This window comes from Sinocyclocheilus anshuiensis, unplaced genomic scaffold (assembly GCF_001515605.1).
Source record: "Sinocyclocheilus anshuiensis isolate Anshui unplaced genomic scaffold, SAMN03320099.WGS_v1.1 scaffold1239, whole genome shotgun sequence".
NCBI lineage: Eukaryota > Metazoa > Chordata > Actinopteri > Cypriniformes > Cyprinidae > Sinocyclocheilus > Sinocyclocheilus anshuiensis.
This window is the reverse complement of record NW_015540949.1, coordinates 904,703-915,494: the sequence shown is the minus strand read 5'-3', so window position 1 is coordinate 915,494 and position 10,792 is coordinate 904,703. Positions and strand designations below refer to the sequence as shown.

General features: G+C 36.2%; 2 protein-coding genes across 3 annotated transcripts in view; both read left to right on the top strand.

The window, feature by feature from the left end:
- Positions 1-962, top strand: part of itga8 (integrin, alpha 8) — a 79,923-nt gene extending 78,961 nt beyond the window's left edge. Inside the window, exon 30 of the mRNA XM_016488060.1 lies at positions 658-962. Coding sequence (XP_016343546.1) covers positions 658-747 — 90 coding nt within the window. The 3' untranslated portion in view covers positions 748-962. The remainder of the gene's footprint in view (positions 1-657) is intronic.
- A 3,688-nt stretch (positions 963-4,650) lies between these two features.
- On the top strand, positions 4,651-9,365 carry LOC107689879 (tripartite motif-containing protein 35-like). 2 transcript variants are annotated; one of them, XM_016488058.1, is made up of 7 exons: positions 4,651-4,873; positions 5,233-5,625; positions 5,709-5,804; positions 5,921-6,151; positions 6,373-6,395; positions 6,479-6,597; positions 8,659-9,365. In XM_016488058.1, the coding sequence occupies exons 1-7, from the start codon at positions 4,856-4,858 to the stop codon at positions 9,207-9,209; spliced, it is 1,431 nt and encodes a 476-aa protein (XP_016343544.1). In that variant the 5' UTR covers positions 4,651-4,855; the 3' UTR covers positions 9,210-9,365. The 2 variants fall into 2 exon arrangements, with proteins under 2 accessions (XP_016343544.1, XP_016343545.1); XM_016488059.1 differs by having other exon boundaries at positions 4,651-5,148.
- The last annotated feature ends 1,427 nt before the right edge of the window (positions 9,366-10,792 follow it).

The window sequence follows — 10,792 nt, the reverse complement described above, 5'->3', positions numbered from 1 at the left end:
ATATATATATATATACTGTATATATATATATATATATATATATATATATATGTAAAATGTGTGTTTTTTTATTTATATATCTCAGCACATTTTTTAATGCAGTACAGTTATATTATCAGTGAAAATGTAAATAAAATGTGCATTTTGTGTATATAGTAATATGTAAATTTTTATTTATTTTCCATTCATTTCCAGGTTTAAATTTGATTTTGTGTGTTATGAGTTATGATGTTATGATTAATGATAGTATTATGATATAATATATATACATATATTATGAAATCATAAAAACTGCATGTATAATAATTAGGTGCATTCACTTATGTTAGCTGCTCATATAGAAACCAATGGAAGTTCTTATTATGATTACTGGCCTTCTGCTTATCACAATATATTTCTAATTTTAAAGGAAATTATATCTGTATAATCCGCATATCCATAAATAGATCTGATTGCAGTCCTCTGAGTGAATCTCAGGTCTTAAATGGGCCATTGTTTTCAGCCTCTGAGAGCACATCTGTGCAAGTGTTTTAGAAGACAAAACATCAGAAGAAATTAATAATGTCTGTTATCCCAGGGATCATATTCTCATCATCTGTTCTTTGTATTTTTTTTCTTTTCCTCACCCGTCTCGTCCCACCTGCTCTCCTTCTTCAGTGCGGCTTCTTCGACCGAGCGCGGCCACCCAAAGATGACGACGTGTCGGACCGCGAGCAGCTGACCGCAGAAAAATCCACAGACGCGTGAGAGCAGAACAGATGACAAGTATGAATACAGAGGTCATGGGATGATGAATCACCATGAAGAGAGTGGAGGAGCTGTGGCCGAAGGTTTTCAGTATCTTTGTAGAAGTCTACAGATCCAAGCCTGTAAATAAACTACAGCTCTCACACTGGACTGCGATCTGTGAGCTGGGCCACAGTACCACTCAAAAACATTTCTAAAGCTTTATTTAAAATGATGGAAGAGCAAGAACTCTGGACTTTGCACTCTGATAGAGCTGCAATATACCAGAACAAGACTACAGGCTGATCAATACAGTCCCAAAGATTAAGATCTCACTGTCTGATCAACTCCATCAACTTACATTGAAGCAAAGTGATGATTTCTGACACTATATTGTTTAACATTATCAGCGGAACTTCCTATCATCTCAGTCACCAGCTCAGCAAAAGATCTGGATCATTCCACACTACGCTTCACATTGGCCACATACACACTGCAGCTAAATATGGATTTTAAAGGAACACTCCACTATTTTTGAAAATAGGCTCATTTTAACTCCTTTTAATCTAAGGACTTTAAAAGGAGTATCCTTTTAAGGAGTATCCTTTTAAAATAGGCTCATTTTAATCTAACTCCCCTAGAGTTAAACAGTTGAGTTTTACCGTTTTCGAATCCATTCAGCCGATCTCCGGGTCTGGCGGTAGCACTTTTAGCTTAGCTTAGCATAGGTAATTGAATCTGATTAGACCGTTAGCATCTCGCTCAAAAATGACCAAAGAGTTTCGATATTTTTCCTATTTAAAACTTGACTCTTCTGTAGTTACATGGTACGGTAGCAAAGTTCCTTGATTATTATGCCGGAATGAGAGTATAGTTCCTAGCCATATCGGCCTAGAAAATCGCAACTTTTCATTTTCCCTCGGTTTTAGTACACAATGTAACTACAGAAGAGTCAAATTTTAAATAGGAAAAATATAGAAACTCTTTGGTCATTTTTGAGCGAGATGCTAACAGTCTAATCAGATTCAATGATCTATGCTAAGCTGCTGCTAAATGTGCTACCGCCAGACCCGGAGATCGGCTGAATGGATTCGAAAACGGTAAAACTCAACTGTTTAACTCTAGGGGAGTTGGAAAATGAGCCTATTTTCAAAAATAGTGGAGTGTTCCTTTAAGGCATTTCTGATGTTTCATTTTTAAATATCAAACACCAAACAGGATAAACTGTTCCATATTTCATGTTTACAGCAGAGAGATTATTACTTTATTATTATGATTATTACTGTGGCAGTCTCAGGAGTGACTCTTGTTTTATGTACACACACAGAACAATTATTTAGGCGATTCACACCCACACTTGTATATGGTTGTCACTCCCAAAACTTTGCTGTGTGTATATGGCCATTTTTAACAGAATGTTTAAAAATAGCACATAGAATGTCACAAGCTGTGTGTAAATAATTGATGTCACCTGCAGTGTGTACTGTACTTTATGTATTGTCATAACATTATTGATAATGATGGTGTAGTGGTAAATTCTGCGATCTGACTAGAATCTTAAAAAGCTGGTCTGTTGCATCATTGCCCACAATGTAGTTTCACAGCTTTGTCTCATTTCACATGTCTTGTTCTTGATTGTACTGATTACATATTGAAGCTTGTAAAAGAATTGCTCACTAAGTACAAAGATGGGGGTGGGGGGTTTTGAACAGATATAAATTGTATGTGCAATAATGGGACATTTTTGAGTTGATAATTTGTGTGTACACTGGCTCCAAAATGTTTAAAACCTGAGGTTCAGGTTGTTTTGTATATAAAGTTAAAATACTTATTTGTCAGGCTGATGTGCTGACATGAATATTTCTTTTCCAAACAACATTTTGTCTTTCAGTGCTCTAAATGCATTGACCGATAATGTTAGATGACGTGGGCACATTTATTTCATCTGTTGGGAATTTGTTTTTTAGACTGCTGCTCTAACATGTTGCATTCAGAGCATGTTAATGTTTTTTTTTATGGATTTTTACCTCAATCCATGTCCACCAATGTCTTTCAATACATATGGAATGAGAATACAAGAACTGGTTTAAAATAATCTTAATCATAACAAAACCACATCTTGTCATATTTTCTCCTCTGGAAGGACATGATCAATGTTTCAGTTCATGATTGATGTATTATTATGTGCACCCCTGTCTATTTTTAGTTTACACGCATCTGAAATTAAAATGGAATTTGAAACTATTCGTTATGTATTTCTATATATTTGAGTTGCTGCATTGTTCTACCTTTGAACTGAACAAAGTGAGGCAGAAATTTCAGATGCATTTAGAAGAAAGGTGGAAATACAGTATATAACAACTGGAGAAAGAACAAATTGACTGTTCTCAGTTTTATATATATATATATATATACACACACACACAATTAGGTCCATATATATTTGGACACCGGCACAATTTTTATTATTTCATCTGTTGACCGTGGACAGATGTGGGCTATTCCTTCATTATTTCTACATCAATTAAGCAGGTAAAAGGTCTGGAGTTGATTCTAAGTGTGCCATTTGCATTTGGAAGCTGTTGCTGTGAACCCACATCATGCAGTCAAAGCAAGCTCATGCAAAAGTATGGAGAAGGCTTGGAACAGCTCATGATCCAAAGCATGCAACATCATCTGTGAAACATGGCTTTGCATGCATGGCTTCCAGTGGCACTGGGTGACTGGTGTTTATTGATTATGTGACAGAGGACAGAAGCAGCCGGAAGAATTCTGAAGTGTACAGGAATATACTGTCTGCCCATCAGTCAAATGCAGCAAAGCTGATTGGGCGGCGCTTGACCCAAATCATACAGCAAAAGCAACCCAGGAGTTTTTGAAGATAAAAAAGTGGAATATTCAGTGGAATAGTCAGTCTCCTGATTTCAACCCGATTGAGCATGCATTTCACTTGTTAAAGACAAAACTAAAGGCAGAAATACCCACAAACAAACAACAACTGAAGTCAGCTGCAGTAAAGGCCTGGCAAAGCATCACAAAGGAGGAAACCCAGTCTCTGGTGATGTCCATGACTTCCAGACATGAGGCAGTCATTGCAAAGGATTCGCAACTAAATATTAAAAATGAACATTTTATTTATGATTATATTTATTTGTCCAATTACATTTGAGCCCCTGAAAATAGGGGGACTGTGTACAAAAATGGTTGTAATTCCTAAGCATGTTATATTTTTGTTCAACCCCTTGATTGTTTCATTTTAATTCTATTCTGGTGGCATACAGAGCCAAAATTATGTAAACTTTTTTTTTTTTTAACGAATTGTTTGATTTGAATGATTCAATAAGTCATTTAGGCTATTAAAACAGGGACTTGCTGCCACCAATTGGTGGTCATATTTATTTCTCCATGACAGGCCTAAACCAACCATGGTGCCAGCACTAAAACATATCCAGCAAAATATTGACGAAAATTCCTCCATTTCAGGCCCCAGAATGAAAGAAGCTTAACAATTATAGTTCCTTTAAAAAGGCTAATTTTTCATTAAATAAAAACCTTTTTAAAAATGAGACAAATTTTGTAATCATTGTGTAACATTTGCTACAGGACCTCCCCACCCCCAAAGAAACTGACCTTAATATTCCCACTGAATTTTACGTTTGGGGGTCATTCACTTGTTTAATTAAGCACAGTATTTTTTCATACTTTGTTGTGAAGACACTGACTGACATGACCAGTGAAATCTTTAGGCTACGTACACATTAAAGTAAATTCGGCTGTCAAGACATTTATTATTATTTTATTTTATTTATTTGTTTGCTTAATCCTGTTATGTACACACACAGTTCAGTAATTTACGGGAGTGCCAAGAGTAATTTGTGACACCTGCCTACTTTATTGACTGCATTGATTGGATCGATATATGAGCTCAAACAACAAACCCAAAGATTATTATGTGTGAACATGGCAACCGTTTAAGACTTTACTCTGCGAAATTGCCTTACCAACAAAAACAGAACATGATGACTCTGGTGGTTTAGTTAAACTCGCCGAACATAACGACTCTTTGGTCGCTGTAATATTTAGGTTAAAAATATCAGAAACGCGAGACTACAGACAGTTATATGGTGTCATGACCGCAGTTTCGAAAGTGAGTTCTGTTCCTTACACGCATGAAACGATTAACGCCAAAAATTACCTACATTAATTTATTTCGAAAGTCTCTTTTTGTTTATATAACTGTTTCTTTATTTCGCTTTTGATAAAAATGAATTAGTGTTTGTCTTAGCTTATGTCACAATGTCAAATGACTGACACGTCAAACTCTCAAAGCGAATATCATTCAAATTGAAAATGAAAGTGTACAGTGCATCTGAAATGAGTCACACTGGAGAAGAAAAAGAAAGCGAAAGTTAGTTCCAAATTGTAGGTGATTTTTGTGAGTAACGAATCAGCTGTATTTGCTGGCGCAAGCGCTTTGCTCGAATCAGTGGGTGATTTATTGAACAGGAAGAAATGGCGTCGAAACGTCCCTTTTCTGAAGAGGATTTTGCGTGTCCTGTTTGCTGTGACATTTTCAGCGATCCCGTGTTGCTTCAGTGTGGCCACAGTGTGTGTAGAGACTGTATCCAGCGGTACTGGACGACCAAAGTTTCAAGAGAATGTCCGCTGTGTCGAAAAAGATCCAACAAGAACCCTCCGGTAAACTTGGCTCTGAAAAACTTGAGTCTCGCTTTCCTGAATTACCGGGGCCCTTCAGAGGAGCTGTGCGAGGTTCACCGGGAGAGACTGAGTCTGTTCTGTCTGCATGATGAAGAGCTCATGTGTGTGGTTTGCAGGGAGTCACACCAACACAGAAATCACGCGTGCAGTCCTCTCAGTGAGATCGCTGAGGAACGTAAGGTACGTATACTGTGATGTTTAGTGACCTTAATCAATTTTGGCATATTTAATATTCTAACTCACTCATGTTTTCTTAATTTTAGAGAGTTTTTAGCAGTGAGCTTGATCTCTTGACTAGAAAAATGAAGATTATACAACATGACAAATTCGAATGCAGTCACCAGGCTGAGCACATATGTGTGAGGAGGATGAGTTTGATTTATGAGTTATAATTTGTTATTATTCCTGGGAATGACCTTATATAACACCTGTATTACATTATATAATTATATTTTTATGTGTGTTTGATGTTTAGCACCAGGTCTGGCACACAGAGAATGTCATCAAGAAGGACTTTAAACATCTTCACCAGCTTCTGTATGATGAAGAAAAAGCCATGCTTGCTGCACTGAACGAGGAAAAGATGCAGAAAACACAGCTCATGAAAGACAAAATTGAGAAGATGACTGAAGAAATATTATCTCTGTCAAGAACCATAAGAGAGCTGAGAGCTAAATTTGATAGTGGGGATGTCCAGTTTCTTCAGGTTAGCCTTTTATTCTTTCTTCTTCTGTTTGTCGTCTTTTTTTCTTTATTTAATTCTATGTAACTTTAAAAGGTACAGCAAGACAACAACCTGTGATAAATAGTAAAAGCATGAAAAGAATCGACATATTTGGTCATTTTTCTACAAAAAAAAAAACTAAATGATGTAGGCTATGCTGCTCAGTCTTTATAAATTTTTCATATTTCCTACATTTTCAATAGAGCTTCAAGGACATATTGGAGAGGTGAGCAAGTTTACTCCCGTTAAAGTCCCTCCACCCCCCCAGTATTGAAGTTAAGCAGTGCTGACCTCTGAATGTACTTCCAGAGCCCAGGACATGAACCAAGAACCAGAAACCGTTCAAGGAGGGCTTATTGATACTGCACAATACCTGGGCAATTTGAAGTTCACAGTGTGGTCGAAAATAAGACAGTCTATCAGTTACAGTGAGTTGATTTATGAAATTTTCATGCACAATATAAAGCGTTTCTTTAGTGAAGCTGATAAGCAATTAACAAACAAAAGGAAAAGTCTTAAAAATCTAGTTTAAAAAACAAGTTCCTAGAAATGTACTCTTAGTATTCATGTTTGTTTCATGATTTTGAAAAATGTTTATATAATTTTAAGGAAACGTTTCAATTTAATGGTAATCATAGAAAATAATGACCTTTTTTCTTTACACATTGAATATGTGCAGTTCTTAATCATTATTTTCACAAATCAGTATTTTTTTAAATAGAATAGTTGGCCCAAAAATTTAAATTTGCTGAAAATGTACTCACCCTCAGGCCATGGAAGAGGAAAAGAATTGTTGAAATTTAGCATTACATCACTTGCTCACCAATAGATCCTCTGCAGTGAATGGGTGCCGTCAGAATGAGAGTTCAAATAGCTGACAAAAGTAATCCACACGACTCCGGTCCATTAATTAAGGTCTTGTGAGATGTAAAGCATGTCTGTAATAAATGCATCAAGATGTTTTTAACTTCAAACAGTTGCTTTCAGCTAAAATATGAGGGTGTCTCTCGTCTGAATCAGGAGAGAATTGTTCACAGATCAAGCACCATTTATAAGCTAAAACATTCCAGAACAGTTGTAAACAAATATGTTGGTGAATTTTGATGTGAGAGGACAACAGGGGATGGACTTTTTTTGCACTGAAGGAAGCATTATAATGAATTCTGGAGTTGTGTTTTGGCAGCGACCGTTTAAAGTTAAAATACCTTAATGATGGATTTGATTACAAACTGGCAGCTTTTCACTTGACAATCCGCTTGTTCAGTCTGACGTCACATGTCACTGCTTCCGGGTCCAATCGCTCTCAGATTCCACAAGAAAACAACAAGCAATGCTAATATACACTCAGTGTGATAGTTGTTTAGACATACATCATCTGATGCTACTTGGACACGTCTCCAGGATTACTGACGTTTTTATCAGCAACCATTCACTGCAGAGGATCCATTGGTTAGCGTGCATTGGTGTTGTAATGCTAAATTTATCCAAATCTGTTCCAATGAAAAAACTAACTTGTTTACATCCTAGATGGCAAATTTTCAGCACATCTTCATTTTTGGGTGAGCTATTCCTTTAAAATACATTTTCAAGGTAAAGGCTATTTTTACTGAATTCATATTATTACTTACTAAATATTAAGTATGGGTGGGAGTCACACCTGACATTTTACAGCCTAAACTAACCTGACATGGTCCTAGAAAGGTCAAATCATCGGATTCTTTAGTTTACAAGACTTGTTGACACTGACACAGTTATGAGGGTCTACAGAGGTCCTCTCTGATATTTCCAATTTTCTTTTGGACCACATGATTATGATTTGGCAGTTTTTCAAACATTAAAGGGGTCATATGATGCGATTTCAAGTTTTCCTTTCTCTTTGGAGTGTTACAAGCTGATTGTGCATAGATAAGATCCCTGAAGTTGCAAAGACTAAAGTCTCAAAACCAAAGAGATATTCTTTATCAAAGTTAAGACACTGCCACGCCCCCTATGCAAACACATACCAGCTTCATCACTGTGTCTGTCACGCAACTCTGTTCCCCTTTCGGGCTTGAACTGATGGTAAAACTAATGACATTATTTACTGTCTTTACATTTATTTTGAAAGATAAAGCTCGCAATTATGGTAAGGGGCTTTACTTTACCGACGAGTGCTTGCGGTGTTCGGCCAATCACAATGCACTGGGTCAGTTGGCCAATCAGAGCAGACTGCACTTGTCGGAAGGAGGAACTTTGTAAACGAAGCGTTTGAGAGAGGCGGGGCATAGATGACCTACAATAATGTACAGTTTTGAAAAATAATGTGTTTTTTTTAACATTAAAGCATGTCAACATATTCTGTTACACCAAATACACAAAATAATGATCTTTAAAAAAGCATCATATGACCCTTTAATAAGCAGTAAAGCAATTTTATTAAAATGCTGGTTTCTAAGCATCGATTGATTACATTTATAATGCAACGTCTTAGTAATATTCTCTGTTTTCAGCTCCTGTGGTGCTCGACCCAAACACCGCTAACTCTCAACTTATACTGTCTGAAGATCTGACATGTGTGAGGGACCGAGATGAGCAAGAGGAGGAGGACGTAGATGGTGTGCAGCTTCCTGATAACCCGGAGAGGTTTGATCGGTGTCCCTGTGTTCTGGGCTCTGTGGGCTATTCCTCAGGGACACACATTTGGGATGTGGATGTGGGAGATAGCACTTTCTGGATGCTGGGTGTCACTACAGAGTCTGTCAAGAGAAAAGGAACCAACAGCTTGCCCAGCGAGGTCTGGTGCATCGGCTATGACAGCGACACGCTCAGTTTGAAGGCTCCTCAGGAGTCATGCATCCCTTTCCTTGGGTGTGAGAAACCAAAGCGAGTGAGAGTGAAACTCGATTTAGATGAAGGACAGCTTTCATTCTCAGATCCTCTCAGCAAATCACTCTATCACACATTCACAACCAGTTACACGGAGAAGGTCTTTCCGTTCTTCTGCAGTCTGTGCAGCGTCTCTCCTCTGAGGATTCTGCCTGTGGTCAAGCTCTCGAATTAAAAGAGAGAGAAAGTCTGTTTAAAAGTTTTTGTAGGTTTGTCATGATGTCTTTCTGAAAATTTGTAAGGTAATAGAAAAACAGTGCAAATTGACTGGTGATTTATCTTCTTGAACTTTGATTCCATGTTCTTTGCAGGTTTTTTTTTTTTTTTTTTAAGTAAATTCAAGAAAATTGTATATTCAGTTTTCAAAAGTTAATTTGGTTTACAATCGGAAAAATTGGTACATTTTATACAAATAAAGTGTCATTACTATAAAGTTCACTGTGATAAATCTTTATTACTTTTGAATGCACCGTCTCTTGTTTGCATGTTAGTGAGATGAGAGAAATAGTTATAGTATTAGAATAGTTCTAAAAGAAGTGGCAATAATATCTGATGAAAACAGAAACGGAGACCATACACTTGATCATAGTCATAGTAAAAGGAACAATTATTAACAGCAATGATTTGAAAAGATACTAGTCATAAGTCAACAGCTGATATCTGCACCACACACATATGTATTATATTAATATTATATTCAAAAGAATATTATAAAAAATTATATTAAATCTATTCTGCAAAAAAATCACGACATTTGTAATGTTTACTCGGTATTATATTTAGAAAATATAAATTAATGTATATATCAGATGTATTTTACATGTTGCATTTACATAATATATACAGAATTATATCAAAATGAATTTTAACATTGTTTACTAAATAAAAAATTTATTATATTTAAATATATATTTAGTTATTGCAGTTTTTGAACTTTCTTTTGAAAATATGAGCTATTGAAATTTCTGATTTAACAATTCAAAATGTATTGTGGTTAATTAATACATCCTCACAACCATTTTCCGTGAATTGAAAGTTTGGAAAACAAGCTTTGTCATAATTACAGCAGAAATAACAGAGGATATGCCTTCTATTGAGGGGCCTTGGGATATTGTGTTGGACAATGGGAGGCCTTCAAATCAAAAGGTTACCAGCCACTATTGTAAGATAATGGACCTTTATCACAGCGGAATTGACTACCGGAAGTGCCCGTCGAAGCAGTGTATCGATTCTTCCGGTTATGTATATTTTTCAATATGCTGTAATCACTTAGTAGTTGAATAAAAGCCTTGTTAAAATGAGCATCTGCAGGATGATTTCAAACTCCGGATTTTCAGAGACAAGCGAAGAGATATTCTGATGATTACTGTGCACAGGATTTTCCAAACTCAATGGAACTTGTAGTTTTAATCCAATGTAGCGTTACCGATTTCACCACACTGTCAGTGCTCGTTTAAATAGTGACTGCGATGCTGCATTGTGTGTGAGACTGATGAATAAGATCAGAATGAACATATTTATTAATTTGTATGAAATTTTAGTCATTATTCTGTCATTTTTCATTGATAGTCATTTCACTGTATATAATATTTATGCCAAAATTCTTAATTAATAGTCAAAGTCACGCTGTCAACGCGTTATACTGTTTAAAATTAATTAGCCAAAATGTTCAACATTGTAAAATTTCTTTAAGGCAACGCCCGCGCATTCATTCATCTATTTTAATACGGCTCTTACGAAAATTAGCCATGGTATGTG

Excerpts from the sequence above, each read along its gene's own strand:
- LOC107689879 (XM_016488058.1), top strand. Across the intron at positions 5,805-5,920 it reads ACCAGGCTGAGCACATATGT|CACCAGGTCTGGCACACAGA; the intron begins GTGAGGAGGATG and ends TTTGATGTTTAG. Across the intron at positions 6,152-6,372 it reads GGGATGTCCAGTTTCTTCAG|AGCTTCAAGGACATATTGGA; the intron begins GTTAGCCTTTTA and ends CATTTTCAATAG.